This window comes from Anabrus simplex, chromosome 2 (genome assembly GCF_040414725.1).
Source record: "Anabrus simplex isolate iqAnaSimp1 chromosome 2, ASM4041472v1, whole genome shotgun sequence".
Lineage (NCBI taxonomy): Eukaryota > Metazoa > Arthropoda > Insecta > Orthoptera > Tettigoniidae > Anabrus > Anabrus simplex.
The window spans coordinates 410,218,514-410,239,909 of record NC_090266.1 but is presented as its reverse complement, the minus strand read 5'-3'; the positions used below and the strand labels follow the sequence as shown (position 1 = coordinate 410,239,909).

The 21,396-nt window shown below is 37.5% G+C and overlaps 1 protein-coding gene across 1 annotated transcript in view; it reads left to right on the top strand.

The window, feature by feature from the left end:
- LOC136862863 (melanization protease 1) overlaps positions 1-21,396 on the top strand; it is a 176,103-nt gene that overhangs the window by 27,113 nt on the left and 127,594 nt on the right. The window contains exon 2 of the mRNA XM_067139128.2: positions 12,326-12,601. Within this exon, the coding sequence (XP_066995229.2) occupies positions 12,326-12,601 (276 nt within the window). The remainder of the gene's footprint in view (positions 1-12,325; positions 12,602-21,396) is intronic.

The following is a 21,396-nucleotide window of genomic DNA, read 5'->3' as shown; positions in this document are numbered from 1 at the left end:
GTGGAGAACGCACTCGAAGTTGAGCAGGAAGGGGTGCTATTAGTATTAGGGCAATTCTTGGCTATATGGGAAAACGAGCCGCATTTAAAACAACCTTGGGATGACCCTGCTCATTTCTTTGTTCCACTGGATTTAATCAACGGACACTTGTTCCGGAGATGATCTGCCGACCCACAAGCATAACGTTTGCGGGTTATGGAAGTTCGGCGAGGTGGAGGCCGAAAAGTACTCGAAGGCGGAGGGGGCTACTTAGCGACACGCAAGGTGTCAGCATACCTAACTCCTTCGGCTGAGACAGCCATAGCTTCTAACTCCGCGAAGGTTTGAAGACGCGACGCAAAACACAAATATGACCTGTACGGTGGTGAAATCCCTTCCACAATGGCCTGTACAATTTGATCTTCAGGAAAATGAAGAGCAAATACCCTTGTGTAAAACTTAATATCTTGGATGAAGTCTGCCAAGTTTTCATCCAGACGCTGTACTCTGTAATAATACTTCTGTATTAGAGAGGATATTGCAATAGCCGGAATAAAATTTGCCAGAAGGTGTGCATGAAAGTCTTCTATAGATGATTGTTCAGATATGGCTCTAACTATTTTGTCTGAAAGGACGCCTATGGCATAAGGGTAAATAATCTGAAGAATTTGAGAATGGGAAAGAGAAAGCTCCAGAGCGTGATTCTGAAACTCGACTAAAAATCATAAAAAGGAAATGACATCACTAGTAGAACTGATCGAAAATTTAGAAATTCCACTAAGCAACAAAGCCAAGGGATGAGGCAAACTACTGAACCCAGGTGACATAGTAGGTAAAGGCCTAGGGGGGCTGAGAAGCTGGTTCAGAGGCTACATTATTCAAAACGAGTGGTGGGATGGATGTACGACGCTCAGATTCATTTCCTAATGGGGCAAACTTTTGTTGAGTAGCTACCGATCTTCTAGCTTCTTCACCCTTAGAAGAATCCTCCTCATTAGCTATGTTTACCACAGTGGGCTGGTCTGATTTGGGAGTAGCAGACCCAGTTAACAATTATACTGGGTATTTTAGAAAGGTGTTCAACAAGATTACTTGCCTCCTTACCCTGAACTTCGTTTAACTTAAGAGGCAATAGATCGCTAACTCTATGATAAAAATGGAAAAGTCTAGCTTGAACCAGTTTAAGTTGATTGGGCGATGGATCACTTACTTCAAAAAGCTAACTATAGATGCTAGGTCCGTAGTGTTGTCAGTGATAGTGGAGAGAGCCTCATCAAAGTCTTTCTCTCCCAAAGATGGGGTACTGATTGGCAATCCAAGGGATTCTTTAAGCTTGGTGGTATCAGCCGTAACCGTGCCTCCAAATTGAACATTTCTAATAGCTAATTCAGGGCCGGGCATGATGACAGAAAAGTTTCAAATTTAGAAGATAGGAGAGAAAATTCCAGCAACTGAGAAAATTGTTATTGTACAAGTTAAATCGAATGTTTTGCCGGCAAAAGGGGCTTAATTGAGATCCATTCAACCATGCTCTGCTACCACTTGTTACCGTGGTTTGGTGGATGAGCAGAGGTGAAAGAAGGTGCCGGGGTGAATGGGTCTAACTACCAAATCAAAGTTAAATTAAAACTTTAACAAAGGTTATATTTTCTGAGTTTTAACAAGCAAGAATTACACAATTTAACAAGTTTTCACTAGGTGGTATAACAACGATATAGCAATTAAAAAAAAGGGCTTAGAAAAATCTAAAATTTCAAATCCTAGACACACTTGGCCTACAAGCCCATAGCTTTACAACTTTTGAGCTCCCAGTTCAACTTTAACCAAGCAACAACTTGTTCAAAAGGGCAGAAAACCCCTGATACATGGAGCACTTGCTCCCAATTACAATATCAGGCCTCCCAGAGGCACTTTTACAACACAAGAAAAGAGCTGACACGCTCTCAGTTTTTCAAGCCTCTTCAAGGCAATAGTTGACTTTACAATTACTTGCCATTAAGGCTCCATTTACAAAATGAAACGGGGGTATCTTGTACCCAACCTACTGGGTCTTAGCAGAAAAAGAACGGGTTGAGTGAATGGCCCGAAATACCAAGAGGAATGGAGGCGGGTATTTACGCTCCTACACATGCATTCTTAAGACCTAAAAAGGCACTAGGCGGATGACACAGGGGCTATTCCCAAACTATGGAGGTGACCCGTATAAGAAAGAAATTTAAAACCTTAAGGAAGAGAACCAGTTACCAAAACGTAGTCACCTCAAACCAAAGTGAGGGGGAGCTCGAGAGGGTAAGTCACTCTCTATCCCCGAATTACACTTACAGATTTTATGAAGTTTTTACATCAAACGGCAGAAAATTACATGTTGGAAAGATAGGTTACATTGTAAAGGTTTCGGATCTTTCCCGCCTGTTACACTACTGAGCTAGCAAGAAATAAAGATGTTAAGCGGCCATTACCTAACTGAAGACCTGCTGCCTGATGAAAGAGGCACCTCCGGCCTCCTGCTACACGTCCACACACTATGTTAGATGTTGGTCAAGTGTCCAAGAGACGCGAAAATTAGCAGTTTATAAACCCTCGGGGGAAGTTCGAGACTTTTCATCAATAAAACAGCCACACCCTCTCTCGTTTATTGGGTCGCTTAAAGTTACACATCAAATCGAAGAAGAAACCTGTGATTGGTTGGACATTAATTACAAAATTTCTTGAATGGTTAAAATCAAAACAGGCGGAAAGATAGGATAAATATTGCCAACCCAGAAATGAATGAACGGAATTTAGTAAAGGAAAAACTTACGAAAACAAAATTTCTTCTGAAAGGTTCTTTCACTTCTCACCAGGGTGCGTGATCATAGATTTTTAGTGACCTCTATGAGAGAATGTACAAACTTCTTGCTGAATGGAAAACAAAACAAGTAGCATTTCACACAGTTCAGGAAACTTCACCAAAAATAGAATTACGGTAGTGACATCTTCTGAGAAAATGTATAAGTTGGTGCAGTTTTAAGTTCCGAGTTTCTCCTGTCGAGGAGGTTTTATTGGCGCAAGATTCAAAAGTGCGGCGTAGAGGTGTACACCCGGTACAGTAAGTATCCTCATAAAAATAATTCAACTCCTTTTTCGCCCAAGCCCGTTAATTTGATTAACCCCCCTCCAATAATGCGTGCTTCTTTATTTTTTTAGGTGATTCCAAATACAAATTTTCCCGTATGTAACCTCAAGTTTTTGAGATATATGTTTATTCATAAAAATAATTACATTTTTCACTTCCTTTCACCCTCCCCCTCAAGTGAATTTTCCGAAAACGAAAAATGCTTTTTTCTTTATTTATAAAGGATCTTCCAAATGCCAATTATCACGAACGTAACATCTTCTGTTTTGAGACATATGTATTCCCATAAAAGAGAACTAAACTCCTTTTTCACCACCTCCGCCCCAAGTTGATTCCTCACCCCCTCAAATTCGGATTTCTTTATTTTTAAAAGAGATTCCTATTACTAATTTTCACGTGGGTAGCATCTTTAGTTTTTGAGAAAAATATCCTCATACAAACAATTCAACTAATTTTTCAATTCATTCACCCCCACCTTTAAGTGGATTTTCCAAAGACAAAAGATTACGTGTTTCTTTACTTTGAAAGAATATTCCAAATACAAATTTTCATGTCTGTAACATCTTCAGTTTTTGAGATAGAAGTATCCTCATGAAAATAATTCAACACATTTTCCACTCCACCCCCGCCCGTTATGTTGGTTTCGCCCCGCCCAAAATATGCGTGTTCGTTTATTTTTAAAGTAGACTCCAAATACCAATTTCCATGTCTGTAACCTTCATTTTTTAGGTATAAGTTTCTCCAGAGATAGAATTCAATTTTTTACTTCCCAAGGCACTCCCCATGCAAGTGAATTTTCCAAAAACGAACAGTAACCGTTTCTTTAAAAGAGCTTCCAAATACCAATTATCACGACTCTAACATCTTCAGTTTTCCAGATATATGTATACTCGTAACAGGAATTCATCTCCGTTTTCATACCCGTCCCCCAAATTGAATCCCCCCAAGAAAGCGTGTTTCTTTATTTTAAAAGGAGATTTCAAATACCAGTTTTCACGTTTGTAATATCTTTATATTTGTTGGTGTATATATACATTCTCATACAAATAATTCAACTAATTTTTGAACTCCTTCACCCCCACCCGTTAAGGGTTTTTCCCGAAAACCAAACAATACGTGTTTCCTTATTTTTAAAGAAGATTCCAAATACCAATTTTCACGTCTACAACATGTTAAGTTTTTGAGATATACTGTAGAAACGCTAATTTTAAAAATTCACCCCATTTTTCAGTTCACCTCAAGTGTAATTTCCGTAAAAAATACGTATGTTTCTTTACTTTTACAGGAAATTTCAAGTACCAGTTTTCAAACCTGTAATACGTTACGTGTCTGAGATAATTTTCAGATATAGTCGTTTTAAAAATTCACCCCGTTTTCACTCCTGTTCACCTCCTATTCATCGGATTATCCAAAAACACAAAAATACGTGTTTCTTAATTTTCAAAGGAGATTCCAAATTTCAGTTTTCATGTCTGTAAAATCTTCATGTTATGAGATAAAAGTGTCCTCATAAAGGGTGTTCAAACAATATTCCCCCGTTTTTCATACCCCTCAATGGGCTTTTCCGAAAACAACAAAATACGTGTTTCTTTATTTTTAAAGGAGATTCCAAATACCAACTTTTACGTCTGTAAACTTTTAAGTTTTTGAGATATAGATATCCTCATTTTAAAAATTCACCCCCTTTTCACCCTCTTCAGGACGGAATATCCAAAAATCCTTCCTTAGCGAGCACCTACATGTTAATATGAATGTATTCTATATTTTTTATGTCCAGTAGCTTTGGCTCGGCGATGATGAATCAGTCAGTCAGTCAGGACAAGTTCTTTTACATATATAGACTAGCAAGATACCCGTGCTACGCTACGGTATTATACTGAAATGTATAATTGAATGCTTAACGTTTTATATACAATCCGCCGAAATTCGCGATCTTACTCGTTTTCTAGTAGATTAAGGCAAGTTTCCTCCCATATTTCAATCTTTCTTTTTAGCAATCGATTGTGTACTTCCCGGGCTTTTCCTATAAGCATTTTTAACATGGACCAGATCCTTCAGGAGATCCAGCGTGGTGTCGCCTTGGGTGCCTTGGCGGTACTGAAACCACGGCCGGACTGCAGTCTTAGTCACTACCCGTCTAGGACCCGTTTCCAGCGCGGTTCGCACATTTGATGATGGTCCAGAATATTATTCATAATTATTGTTATTATTATTATTATTATTATTATTATTATTATTAGGGTGGGTGATATCAGTTGGATTTAGATGATTATTATTATTATTACTATTATTATTATTATTATTATTATTATTATTATTATTATTATTATTATTATTATTATTATTGATTTTCTGGACCCCACAGCAAGATGCAAGACCGCTACCTGGCGGTAAATTACATCTGCTGCCATTGTCATTGTTGACAATGTGACCAGCACCATTGTCACGTGTAGGCAAGTGTGCGGGATTTCTGGCGATACGAATGACATACTTCCGTGCATTATTGTCCTTATTATAGGGGTGAACAATTGGACGGTCAATCTCATTATTATCGTTTATTTCAAATGTGTTTAAACTTTTATTTATATGCCAGGAGAATCTACTGTAATCTAAGAACGTACTCCGAAGGAAAAACGGCTCTTGAAAACGAACCCAGGAAAGATTAAAAATGACCGAATTTTAATATCAGAATACGTACACCGAAAATCTACAGCCTGTTTCCAGTCATTCGACAGGGTGAGGAATGGAATGAATGAAGCCCCATCTCGCTGCGACAAGAGGAATAGTGCCGGCTGCCGAAACCTGTCCTCTGGGGTAATGATTAATGAATGACAAATGAAATGAAATTATATTGGACAGTGTTGCTGGTATGAATGATGACAGGGAAAACCGGAGTATCTGGAGAAAAACCTGTCCCGCATTCGTTTAGTCCAGTACGAATGTCACATGGAGTGACCGGGATTTGAACCACGGAACCCAGCAGTGGGAGGCCGGCGCGCTGCCGCCTGAGCAACGGAGGCTCCTTATAATTACATTATGAACAGTCAAATCAATAGGTCTCACCTCCTTTTACAACCCACCGCCGTTAAATTTATTTAAACCCCCCCCCCCCCCCCGATCCACCAAAAACAAAAAGAAGGTGTGTTTCTTTACGTTTAAAGGATATTCCAAATACAAATGTTCACGTATATTACCACCAGTTTTGAGATCAAAATAATTCACCTTTTTCACTTTCACCCTCCCCCCCCTAAGTGAATTTTCCGGCAAAATATACTTATTTCTTTAATAGTAAAAGATCTTCTAAATACCAACTATCAGGACTCTAACTTCTTCAGTTTTTGATTTATGTGTCCTCATGAAAGGAATTCAACATCTTTTCACTTCCCCCACCCCCCTAAAAACGGGTTTTCCTTTGTTTTAAAGGGAGATCTAAATACCAATTTTCACATCTGTAGGCCCTAACAACTTTAGTTGTTATTCGATGTAAGTATTCTCATAGAATTAAGTCAATTAATTTTTCAATTCTTTCACCCCCCTTCATTGGATTTTCCGGGAATACGTGTTTCTTTAATTTTAAAGCAGATTCCAAATATCTAATTTCACGTCTGTAACATCTTCATTTTTGAGTTAAATGTAGCCTAATTAAAAGAATTCAACACCATTTTCAGTCACGTTAACCCCCCCCCCCCTCCCTTGCACCCAAGTGTTATTTCCGAAAACTGAAAATACATGTTTCTTTAATTTTAATGGAGATAAAAAATACCATCTTTCACTTCTGTAACATGTTAAGTTTTTTAGATATACTGTATAAATTCTCATTTTAAAATTTCACCCCCGTTTTAGTTTCCCTTAAGAGGAGTTTCAAAAAACAAATCACCTATGTTTCTTTACATTTACAGGAGATTACAATTACCACTTTTTACGTCTGTAATATTCTACGTTTCTCAGATATTCTGTAGGTATAGTCTTTCAAAAAATTCACCCCAATTTGTCACTGCTGTTCAACAGCCATTCATTGGATTTTCCAAAAACAAAAATATACGTGTTCCTTTATTTTTAAAGTAGATCCCATATAGAAATTTTCAGTTCTGTAATATCTTCAGTTTCTGAGATATATGTACCCTCATTAAAGGCATTCAACCCATTACTCACCCTTCTACAGCCCCTCCTAATGGGATTTACAGAAAACAAAAAAATGTGTTCCTTTATTTTTAAAGGAGACTCTAAATATCAATTTTTACATGTGTAAACTTTTATAGTTTTTTTTATATAGATGCACTTATTTTAAAAAATCCATCCCATCCCCCCCCCACTATTTGGATTTTCCAAAAGCAAAAAACGTTTCTTTATTTTTAAAGGAGATCCCAAATACCAATATTCAGGTCTGTAATATCTTCAGTTTCTGAGATATGAGTATGCTCATTAAAGGCATCCAACCTCTTTTTCACCCCTCCTATGGGGATTTTCCGAAAACAAAAAATACATGTTTCTTTATTTTTAAAGTAGATCCCAAATACCAATATTCAGATCTGTAATACCTTCAGGTTCTGAAATATAAGTAGCCGCATTAAAGGCATTCAACCCTTTTTCACCCCTTTTCACCCCTCCTATTGGGATTTTCTGAAAACAAAAAAATACATGTTACCTTATTTTTAAAGATGATACTAAATACCAAATTTCACATCTGTAAACTTTTAAAGTTATGAGATATAGATACACTCATTTTAAAATTTAACCCCCCTTTTCACCCCCTTAGAGACGGAGTATCCCAAAATCCTCTCTTAGCGAGCACCTACATGTTAATATGAATGTATCCCTAAAATTTCATTTTTTTATTTCTGTATTTTTGGCTCGGCGATGATGAATCACTCAGTCAGTCAGTCTGGACAAGTTATTTTATATATATATATATGTTTATAGGAAAAGATTTAGGGACCCAACTGACCGAGTGGAATACGTGGAACTCGCCGGGCTGAGTGGCTCAGACGGTTGAGGCGCTGGCCTTCTGTCCCCAACTTGGCAGGTTCGAACCTGGCTCAATCCAGTGGTATTTTAAGGTGCTGAATTACGTCAGCCCCGTGTTGGTAGATTTACTGGCACGTAAATGAATTCCTGTGGGACAAAATACAGGCACCTCGGCGCCTCCGAAAACTGAAAAAGTAGGTAGTGGGACGTAAAGCCAATATTATTATTATTATTATTTAATACGTGGACCTAGCCCGGGAAGTACGAAATCGATTGCTGGAGAGAAAGTTTGAAAATGGAGGAACTTTGCCGTAAACTCTCAGAAAACGAGTCAGAACGCGAACTTTGGCGGATTCTCTCAGAAAACGAGGCAGATCGCGAATTTCGGCGGATTATATAGAAAACGTTAAGCATTCAATTATAAATTTCAGTATAATACCGTAGCGAAGCACGGTTATCTTGGTAGTCTATATATATAAAGTAACTTGTCCTGACTGACTGACTGACTGACTGACTGACTGACTGAGTGATTCATCATCGCCGAACCAAAACTACTGGACATAATGAAATTAAATTTTGAGGATACATTTATATACCAATGTAGGTGCTCGCCAAGGGAGGATTTTTGGATATTCCTTTGCTAAAGGGGTTAAAAGGGGGGTGAATTTTACAATGAGTGCATCTATATCACAAAATTTTAAAAGTATACATATGTAAAAATTGGCATTTAGAATCTATTTAAAAAATAAACACGTATTTTTTTGTTTTCGGTAAATCCCAATAGGAGGGGTGAAAACGGGGTTGAATATCTTTAATGAGGATACTTATATCTCAGAAACTGTAGATATTACGGACATGAAAATTAGTTTTTGGAATCCCCTTTAAGGATCAAGAAACACGTGTATATTTTTTTTTTTTGGAAAATCCAAGTAATGGGGGTGAAAAGGGGTGCTAAAATTTTAAAATGAGTGTATCGATATCTAAAAACTTTAAAAGTTTGCAGATGTATAAATTGGTATTTAGAATCCCCTTTAAAAATAAAGAAAACGTTTTGTTTTTGTTTTCGGAAAATAACAATAGGAGGAGTGAAGATGGGTGAAAAATGGGTTGAACGCCTTTAATGAGGATAGCTATATATCAGAAACTGAAGATATTACAGACTTGAAAATTTGTATTTGGGATCTCATCTAAAAATAAAGAAACACGATTTTTTTGTTTTTGGAAAATCTAAATAGGGGGAGGGGATGAAAGGGGGGATTTTTAAATTGAGTGTATCAATATCTCAAAATTATAAAAGTTTGCAGATGTAAAAATTGATACTTAGAATCTCCTTTAAAAATAGAGGAACACGTCTTTTTTGTTTTCTGAAAATCCCAATAGGAGGGGTGAAAAAGTGTGAATAAAGGGTTGAATGCCTTTAATTAGGATACTTATGTCTCAGAAACTGAAGATAATACAGACCTGAAAACTGGTTTATAGGATCTCCTTCAAAAATAAAGAAACACGTTTTCTTTTTTGGAAAATTCAATTAATGGGGGTTAAACAGGAGTGACAATTTAGGGTGAGTTTCTAGGAAGACTACATCTACAGTATATCTCAGAAACGTAAAATGTTACACACGTAAAAACAGGTATTTGTAATCTTCTGTTAAAATAAAGAAACATAGGTGATTTGTTCTTGGAAACTCCACTGAATGGGAACTAAAAAAGGGGTGAAATTTTAAAATGAGAATTTCTACAGTATATCTCAAAAACTTAACATGTTACAGAAGTGAAAAATTGTATGTTTATCTCTATTAAAATAAAGAATTGTGTATTTTTAGTTTTCTGAAAAACCACTGGGGTTTAAAGTGACTGAAAATGGGGTTGAATTCTTTTAATTAGAATACTGATATTTCAAAAACTGAAGATGTTACAGAAGTGGTATTTGGAATCTGCTTTGAAAATAAAGAAACATGTATTCTCGGAAAAACCAATGAATGGGGGTGGGGGTAGCGAGGTGGAAGAAATTAAAAATTCATTAAATTAATTGTATGAGGATACTAAATTACATCTAATAAAAAGTGAAATTATTACACACGTGAAAATTGGTATTTATATCTCCTTTAAAAACAAAGAAAAACGCGCTTTGGGAGGCGGGGAATCATCTTGGGGTGTGGGAGTGAAAAGGTGTTGAATTCCTTTCATGGGGACATATATCTCAAAAGGTGAAGACGTTAGAGTAGTGATAATTGTTTTTAGAAGATCCTTTACGATAAAGAAAGAAGTGTTTTTTGCCGGAAAATTCACTTAAGGGTGGGTGGGTGGGGGGAGGTGGTGGAATGTTTAAGGTACTGAAAATAACGTGAATTATTTTTATGGGGATACTTATATCTCAAAATTGAAGGTAACAGACGTAAACATTGGTATTTGGAATCTCCATTAAACTTAAGGAAACACGCCTTCTTTTTTTGGGGAGCGGGGAATCAACTTAACGGCGGTGGGGTGAAAAAGGAGCTGATGATGATGATGCTTGTTGTTTAAAGTGGCCTAACACCGAGGTCATCGGCGAGACCAATTGATTTTACTGTTCATAATGTACTTACAAGGAGCCTCCGTAGCTCAGGTGGCAGCGCGCCGGCCTCTCACCGCTGGGTTCCGTGGTTCAAATCTCGGTCACTCATGTGAGATTTGTGCTGGACAAAGCGGAGGTAGGACAGCATTTTATCCGTGTAGTCCGGTTTTCGCCGTCATCATTCATTCCAGCAACACACCCCAATATTATTTCATTTCGTTTGTCATTCATTAATCACTGCCCCAGAGGCGTGCGACAGGCTTCGGCAGCCTGCATAATTCCTATCCTCGCCGCTAGATGGCGGGCGGCTTTATTCATTCTATTCCTGACCCGGTCGCATGGCTGGAAACAGGCTGTGGATTTTCAATGTAGTTATTCTGATCATAAAGCTATCATGTTTAATCTTTCCAGGGTTCGTTTTCAAGAGCCATCTTTTGTTTTGGAGAACGTTCTTAGATTACGGCGGTGGGGTGAAAAAGGAGCTGATGATGATGATGCTTGTTGTTTAAAGTGGCCTAACACCGAGGTCATCGGCGAGACCAATTGATTTTACTGGCATATAAATAAAAATTTAAACACATTTGAAATAAACGATAGGAATGAGATTGAGCATACAATTGATCACCTCTATAATTAGGTCGATAATGCACGGAAGTATGTCATTCGTATCTCTAGAAATCCCGCGCAGTTGCCTACGCGCGACAGTGGTGCTGGTCACATTGTCAGCATTGACAATGGCAACAGATGTAATTTACCGCCATGTAGCAGTCTTTCATCTTGCTGTGCGTCCAGAACATCAATAATAATAATAATAATATAAATAATAGTAATAATGTTCTGGACCGTCGTCAAACTGTGCGGACCGCGCTGGAAACGCGTCCTGGACGGTTAATGACAGCGAATGCAGGCCGGCCGCGGATTCAGTACCGTCAACGCACCAAAGAAGACACCACGTTGGATCTCCTCAAGTTTTTGATCCATATTAAAAATGCTTGTAAGAAAAGATGACAAAGATTTAGGGACCCAACTGACCGGGTGTTTTACCTGGACCTAGCCCGGGAAGTACGAAATCGATTGCTGGAAAGAAAGATAAAAAAACGGGAGGAGCATTGCCGTAATCTCTCAGAAAACCAGTCAGATCCCGAGTTTCGGCGGATTATATATAAAACGTTAAGCATTCAATAACAAATTTCAGTATAATACCGTAGCGAAGTACGGGAATCTTGCTAGTTTCAAATATAAATAGGTGATTCCTAATATCCACAATTATTGTGAAGTCTGTATAAATTTCAATTCTTTCAAGCAATCTTCTTCTTTCTAATATTTCCCCACACTCTTGTGGGGTCAGAGGTGAGAGATGTGTCACACATGTGGACTTGTTCTTGTTTTACGGTAAGATACTTTCCTGATGCCAACCTTACGTATGTGATCACTAACTTGTTTTCGGAACGTGTAGCTGATAATTTTAATTCAGGGGATAGTGGGTCGAACCTCATTGTCCGCAGTCGCAAATATTTTTTCCCTTGATTTCCCATATTCACACCAGACTGTACCTTAATGAAGACCACGGTTTCTTCCTTCCCAGTCCTAGCTCAGTCCTACCCGGACGTCGCCATAAGACCTGTCTGAAGTTCGTGGGACGTAAAACAAGTAGCAAAACATAAAGAGACAGGGAATTCTGTATAATTACCTGTTTCTCATGTATTTCCACAGACAATTACGACGATTATTATGAGTATGATTTTGGAGATCCGTTCATCAACATCGGGAAGCTATATCCTCCTGGATTTACTAAGAAAGATACAACTACGACTACAACTACAACTACAACTACAACTATCACCACCAGCACAGAAACCCAAACCAAGAAGTCGAAGAGTGATTATCTGCCGAAAGAATGTGGTGTAAGTTCCACTTCCCGTATCGTAGGAGGAAAGGAGACGGCTTTAGGAGAGTATCCGTGGATGGCTCTTCTTAAGTACAAAAAAGGTAAGTTCAATAACAAATTATTTGGTTGGAAGTATCTACACGTCTAGAAAGCAATCAATAAAGCAATATGGTTGTCTGGTTTAGGGAGATATACTTTAGGATTTTCAGCTCTTGCAACGTAATAAAATACACGTATCAAAATAAGTTCTCCACTACCCCCCTGTGCCACTAAGCCGTGTTGCAGTATTGGTCAGTCGTACGCAGACCGGAAAGACGAATATTAGGATGTTTGTAAACATACTCACATGTAAAACGCCACGCTCAAATGGGAGGCAATATTTCAGTTAAATTCCTAGGCTCTTTTTAAAACGTGGGGGCCTCCGAAGACCATTCCCTCAGCGTGGAGATCAAAAACGCTACATCACCTCAGGCTTGACGCTACATCACCGCCGGCTTGCTGTTAATTCTAACGGAGAGGGTTAAAAAAATAGGATACTATTGAAGCAAGTAATCACTCGTTAATTGGCCTTTCCCTTATTCCTTGACATTTGTCAACACACGGTTGGCCTCTACAAGGAAAATCCCCGCGCATCACAATCGTAAGTGCTTTCATTTCATTCAAGATTCTTCAAGCAGTATGTACATGGCTGCCCCCCTACACCCCCCTTAGCTACGGCAGTGAGTTAGATGTTACATCACTCCTACTGCTGAAAAGGGAGTGTTTGCCCCAATAGGAATACTCATGCACTTGTGTGGATGGGAACATTAGCATACGTGACCTATGTTCATTCATAATGGATCGTCCTGTTTACAAAAGACAAGCATGCAAGGAAAAGAAGTTTTCAAGAATGTTAGTAACTCATCTATATCTATATATGAGGCGTCTAGTATCAAAACCGGCCAAGTCACTCAAGGCATATTTTTCAATATGGACGAAAAACCTGTAGAGGCAAAGCAATGATGGTCAGAAAAGATTTTCTTTTCACAGTTATATCCTTAATGGTTTAATATTTAAGTTCCGCTGTTTTGAGAAATCTAACTCATAATTAACCCATCTTTTTTGTTAATTTAAATTTTGACTTGGCCGTTTTTGTTGCAATTTTGTACAATTTCACAAGGTATGAAAGTAAATCTTTCAGTTTACCACTCGGAACACTATCCATGTTACAGCACACAATATTGTCAAAATACGAGCACACCGGAAATAGGATTGCTTTGGCGCCAATGACGGTAAGAAGCCCGCGAATACGTAAATCAGTGTTGCAAACGAACAAAAAACAAAATATTATGACTTCAAAGAATATACATTACTAGGAACGATTTTGCCTACTGATATTATCACATTGTTGCTTACAACACAAGATTCCAGACAATAACGCTGCATCATAAAGATTGTCGCTCGTTCCTTGACTTGGCCGGTTTTGAATTCACTGGCTGCATGACTTGCGCGATTCTGTTGCACGACCGAGAATTCAGTGCTCTATAACATGAAGACATGGACGATTTTAAAGCATATTCTTGTTTCACCCGATAGTGCTATACTTCTACTTCAAATTGATAACCTTAACTCATTTCCCTAAATTTTGTGACTTGGCCGGTTTTGATACTAGACGCCTCATATATAAAATAACTTGTACTGACTGACTGACTGACTGACTGATTCATCATCGCCGAGCCAAAACTACAGGAAATTAAAAAAGGAAATTTTGGGGATACATTCATATTAAGATGTAGGTGCTCGCTAAGAGAGGATTTTTGGATACGCCGTCGCTAAGGGGTGAAAAGGGGGTGAATTTTTAAAATGAGTGTATTTATATCTCAAAATTTTGAAGTTTATAGATGTAAAAATTGGCATTTAGAATGTCCTTTAAAAAAAGGGACACGTATTTTTTTTTGGCAAATGCAATTAATGGGGGTGAAAAGGGGGTGAATTTTTAAAATGTGTGTATCTCTATATCAAAATTTTAAAGTTTATAGATGTAAAAATTGGCATTTAGAATCTCCTTTAAAAATAAACTCGTATTTATTTGTTTTCGGAAAAACCCAATCGAAAGGGTTGAAAAGGATGAAAATGGGTTGAATGCCTTTAATGCGATTACTATATTTCAGAACCTGAAGGTATTACAGACCTGAAAATTGGTATTTGGGATCTCCTTTAAAAATAAAGAAACGTTTTTTTCGCTTTTGGAAAATCCAAATAAGGGGGGGGGGAAGGGGGTGGATTTTTAAAATAAGTGCATCTATATAAAAAACTATAAAAGTTTACACATGTAAAAATTGATATTTAGAGTCTCCTTAAAAAATAAAGGAACACATTTTTTGTTTTTTTAAATCCCAATAGGAGGGGGTGTAGAAGGGTGAATAATGGGTTGAATGCCTTTATTGAGGATACATATATCTCATAAACTGAAGATATTACAGAACTGAAAATTTGTATATGGGATCTCCTTTAAAAATAAAGGAACACGTATTTTTTTTTGTTTTTGGAAAATCCAATTAATGGCGGTTGAACAGGAGTGATAAAATTGGGGTGAATTGTTTGAAAGACTATACCCACAGAATATCTGAGAAACGCAGAATATTACAGACGTAAAAGGTGGTATTTGGAATCTCCTGTAAATGTAAAGAAACATAGGTGATTTGTTTTTGGAAACTCCTCTTAAAGGGAACTAAAACGGGGGTGAAATTTTAAAATGAGAATTTACACAGTATATCTAAAAAACTTAACATGTTACAGAAGTGAAAGATGATATTTTTTATCTCTATTAAAAATAAAGAAACGTGTATTTTCAGTTTTCGGAAATACCACTCGGGTGCAGGGGGGGGGGGAAGTGACTGAAAATGGTTTTGAATTCCTTTAAATAGGCTACCGGTAACTCAAAAATGAAAATGTTACAGACATGAAATTAGATATTTGGAATCTGCTTTAAAAGTAAAGAAACACGTATTCCTGGACAATCTAAGGAAGGTAAGGGGGGTGAAAGAATTGAAAAAATAATTGACTTTATTCTATGAGAATACTTACATCTAATAAACTAAAGCTGTTAGGGCCTACAGACGTGAAAATTGGTATTTAGATCTCCTTTAAAAACAAAGAAAAACCCGTTTTGGGGGGAGGGGGAAACATCTTGGGGGGGCGGAAGTGAAAAGAAGTTGAATTCCTTTCATGAGGACACATAAATCAAAAACTGAAGAAGTTAGAGTCCTGATAGTTGCTATTTAGAAGATCCTTTACTATAAAAGAAACAAGTATATTTTGCCGGAAAGTTCACTTGGTGGGGGGGGGGTGAAAGTGAAAAAGGTGAATTATTTTGATCTCAAAACTGGAGGTAATAGACGTGAACATCGGTGTTTGGAATCTCCTTTAAACGTAAAGGAACATACCTTTTGTTAGTTTTTTGATGACGGGGGGTGGCGGGGGGGGGGGGTAAATAAACTTAACGGTGGTGGGGTGTAAAAGGAGGTGAGACCAATTGATTTTACTGTTCATAATGTAATTATAAGGAGCCTCCGTTGCTCAGGCGGCAGCGCGCCTGCCTCCCACTGCTGGGTCCCGTGGTTCAAATCCCGGTCACTCCATGTGACATTCGTGCTGGACTAAACGGAGGCGGGACAGGCTTTCCTCCACATACTCCGGTTTTCCGTGTCATCACTCATTCCAGCAACACTGTCCAATATAATTTCATTTCATTTGTCATTCATTAATCATTACCCCAGAGGAGTGCGACAGGTTTCGCCAGCCGGCATTATTCCTCTTGTCGCCGCTAAATGGGGCTTTACTCATTCCAATCCTCACCCTGTCGAATGACTGGAAACAGGCTGTAGATTTTCGGTGTACGTATTCTGATAATAAACCGATCATTTTTAATCTTTCCTGGGTTCGTTTTCAAGAGCCATCTTTTCCTTCGGAGTACGTTCTTAGATTACAGTAGATTCTCCTAGCATATAAATAAAACTTTAAACACATTTGAAATAAATCCAACTGATATCACCCACCCTAATAATAATAATAACAATAATAACAATAAATATTCTGGACCATCATCAAATGTGCGAACCGCGCTGGAAACGGGTCCTGGACGGTTAGTTACTAAGACTGCAGTCCGGCCGCGGGTTCAGTACCGCCAAGGCACCCAAGACGACACCACGCTGGATCTCCTGAAGAATCTGATCCATATTAAATATGCTTATAGGAAAAGCCCGGGAAGTACGAAATCGATTGCTGAAAAGAAAGATTGAAATATGGGAGGAAACTTGCCGTAATCTACTAGAAAACGAGTCAGATCGCGAATTTCGGCGGATTATATATAAAACGTTAAGCATTCAATTATACATTTCAGTATAACACCGTACCGAAGCACGGGTATCTTGGTAGTCTATATACATAAAAGAACTTGTCCTGACTGACTGACTGACTGACTGATTCATCATCGCCGAGCCAAAACTACTGGACATAGTGAAATGAAATTTTGAGGATACATTTATACTACAATGTAGGTTCTCGCTAAGGGAGGATTTTTGGATATTCCGTCGCTAAGGGGGTTAAAAGGGGGGTGAATTTTTACAATGTGTGTATCTATATCTCAATACTTTAAAAGTATACAGATGTAAAAACTGGCATTTAGGATTTCCTTTAAAAATAAACACGTATTTTTTGTTTTCGGTATATCCCAATAGGAGGGGTGAAAACGGGGTTGAATATCTTTAATGAGGATACATATATCTCAGAAACTGTAGATATTACGGACATGAAAATTGTTTTTGGGATCTCCTCTAAGGATCAAGAGACACGTATTTTTTATTTTGGAAAATCCAAGTAATGGGGGTGAAATTTTAAAATGAGTGTATCGATATCTAAAAACCTTAAAAGTTTACAGATGTATAAATTGGTATTTAGAACCCCCTTTAAAAATAAAGAAAAACGTATTTTTTGTTTTCGAAAATAACAATAGGAGGAGTGAGAATGGGTGAAAAATGGGTTGAACGCCTTTAATGAGGGTACCTATATCTCAGAAACTGAAGATATTACAGACCTGAAAATTGGTATTTGTGATCTCTTCTAAAAATATAGAAACACGCATTTTTTGTTTTTGGAAAATCCAAATAGAGGGAGGGGTTGAAAGGGGGGGATTTTAAAATGAATGTATCAATATCTCAAAATTTTAAAAGTTTGTCAGATGTAAAAACTGATAATTAGAATCTCCTTTAAAAATAAAGGAACACGTACTTTTTTCTGTAAATCCCAATAGGAGGGGTGAAAAAGTGTGAATAAAGGGTTGAATGCCTTTACTTAGGATACTTATGTCGCACAAACTGAAGATAATGATAACTTACCGTTCCATCGTTGGTCGGCCACAGCTGCTACAGTAGAGCAATATCGAACTCTAAAATCTTGGGGTCGTTGCGGGAATGTTTCGGTCACGATCTTAACTAAACGATGGGGTTCAGAAGAGAGCCTAACTACTTGAAATGAGGAGCAAATATGTGCTTACTAACTTTTATTAAATTCTTAATGGCACAAAATATTATTTATATTTATAAATCCTTGATCAACAATTAATTATTAATTATGAAATGTTTCAATGCAGTCACATTGCATAGCGTCTATTTTTTTTCTTTTACAATATGGAAGAGTTTGCTTTGATGAATGTAGGAATATTATAAAATAGTCGACGGCGGAACTGAAAAAGTGAAAGGAAAACCTGAAAAATCGGGCACATATTAATCCAAACGATAACTGAGAATTAATCCACACTATCCGCGGAAAATCTGACCTTCAACAAGTAGTACGCCTGATTTACTCTAAACTGAGGATATCCACCAGTCGAATACCCTTTCGGATACGGAACACCCGCCTAATGGACCCTTAATCGAACCAAATTGACTATCAGTTGCTTTGGATAGGTTGCGAAATATTATTGGAAAGCATGGTGTTCACTACAAGTTAACAGCAGCATTCACAATTAAAACAAAATTCCTCCATGTATTTGTCGTTTCATGACACCCTTAAGTGATAAAATAAACCCGATGCTAAACGTACATCATCCAAAGAGTTGTTCAGAAGGAACAACAACAACACGATCCGCGAGGATCTTACGTTATGTCGTTCTGAAGCAACAAAACTGCGGAATGCAGGAAACACTTATTCATCACGCATTTAGAAGAAATGCCAAACACTGAAGTTAATTAAAAAAGTGGTAAATCACTTGAAAAGTATTATTATAAAACCGACTTTCAGGTTATGAATAGTTACGTTACGCTTAATACAATTACAAGTCCACAGAGAAAAATATACACAAATTGCAGAATTAAAGAATTCTTTCCTACTTAAAATGACTACCATCACAGATCCATCTACTTATTGTTTGTCCAACACACTACCTACAAAGCTATCAATTAATCGAACTCAAATACGTATAAATATGAAAGAACGACAAAGATTGAAATAAAACATATTACTGGCTGACGAATCGAATCCGTATTCGTAACTCAAGTCTCACACCAATACGTTGAGTGTCAATATGCACACTATCAAAGCGAAACGGACATCAGAACGACAACACAATTAAGTCCGTAAAATAAAATAAAATACCGAAGTTATTTGAACTCAACACGCATGGAGAATTACAGTGAAATACTCAATCACCGTTACCTCAGTACCCAATGCTGGACAACCCACATTATTACCGAGCTAACATTCTTCCCGTTTCGTAGATTACTGCAGGTGCTACCATCGCACAGGTCACTTAGCAAAAACATCTAATCTAAGGCTTGAGTATGTACAGCTGACATCCCAGACCTATCGTCGGGCCTACTTAATATCTGCACTCGCTAACACTAACCTCTATGTACACGTACCTTCCTAATTCTATCGTTTAGCGTAAACTAGGACGTCTCATCATCAGTATACTCCTAGGATAACATGTGACGTCCAAAATCTATTGTCGGGCTGAAACGGGGTCGTATATGCTTCCCCTAGCATATCAGATGAACTCGTAATTTCAAACAAACTCTGATATCTTTAACTGTAAGTCAGGTCGAAACGAATAACACACAGCTAAACAATCTTACCACAGAACAAATCCAAGTCGGAAAATGCAATAAGTTTCTATCTTGCTACAAAAAAACGTGAACTTGAAAATAAATATCGCGTGGCGAACAATCCCCCAACTCAAACACGATCTCAGCATGTGCAATGAAGTTTAGGAAAGAATAATATCTTCCAACACACGTCTAACATTTAGTGGATGTCGTCAAAAATAATAATCATCACCAGCGCAGAAGTCCCTACTATAATTTTAGGGTGAGGCCCTCAGATTGCCTAACGTCATTTTCCAAATATACATATCCATGACTACCCAGCGAAACGAAATTCAATAAATTTACACAGTCAAACATATCGCTTTGAAAACGTCGAATATCTCATTCCACAAATGCTCCTATTTACTGATAAATTACCGCCTTGTAATTTATGTACTCTACTGATTGGAAACTCGTCCTTACAGCCAAACAACACCAACCGTGTATACAAAATGCTCTTTTATCCTTGAGGTCATATTATTCTAATATTCATTACTGACTTTACGTAACTTGACACTTGAAATTTTACTACCAAGAGTGTCCCACCAAATCGTTTTTCACTTGAGATCTTATTTGACATTTAATGTGCTTCACACAATAATTATCTCGGACCGACTTTTTTCAGGTCCCAGCTTTCGGATTGTTAGTGGAATATACTACAGCCTGCCACATAAATCTCACATTTAATATACAGCCTGTCTCAAAAATCCGTCCTCAGCAAACATAGCCTGTGTCAAAAACTCATTCTCCTCGTCTTCTCACGGCGGTATTACGTAAAATCCAGGCTCCCTTTCGCCTTCAATATTTCTACCACTCTTATCTCCACATATATAAATTCTTCGCTCTCAATCCATTTTTCTTATATTTCAAACCCTTTTCAAATCTCAATCCTCTTTTGAAAAGCAATAACCTTTATAAAATACACCTCCTTTCTTTTTATTGTTACTACAACTTTCGGACCTCGAGAATACAACAACACACCGTGATTTTCCATATTATCGCCATACACGATGTCACAAAATTTTACTTCCCATGAATAAAACAAAACTTTATCGGATTTCACTGGAAATTTTCTAAATGACCGCAATCCTTGTAGAACATACTTGTTAAATCCATTTTTAACATAGGAAAATTTTATCCCACGGTAGACATTATTATTATTATTATTATTATTATTATTATTATTATTATTATTATTATTATTATTATTATTTCGACAAAATTTTCTGAATTCAAACGATATTCGAAATTAAGACATTCGCCACGACTACTTTATCACGATCACCTTCCAAATTCTCCTCACTTCGGATAATATCTCACAGAATTTTAACACATGTTTTAAACGTCGCATTTTATAGTTTCTTGATGTTAATTTTTAAAAAGTAAGAATTTTCACACGCTGACCAAAATTATAAATATCAAACCGACACACGCAATGAAAAATTTAGTTGGGACAAACAATAATCTAACTACAACATAAATATAAAATATTCACAGACCTGCGATCGCAGCCATCGTCCTGGATTCTGGCTGCATTTAGCCAGCAACCTCGTTTATTTTTAGCCTTCCATGGCAAAATTTATCATCATCTCCTTATACATACAACTTAAATTACACAACACATTATAACGCACTTTTTGACGTGGTCACCCTTGTGACGAGCTCGCTTCTCAAATGGCGACTGACTTGTCCACCCTACTAAGAAGACCAGGTGTTTAAACAGATAAGGAACCAGACACTGTAGCTCTCATCCAGACTCTAACAAGTATTATACG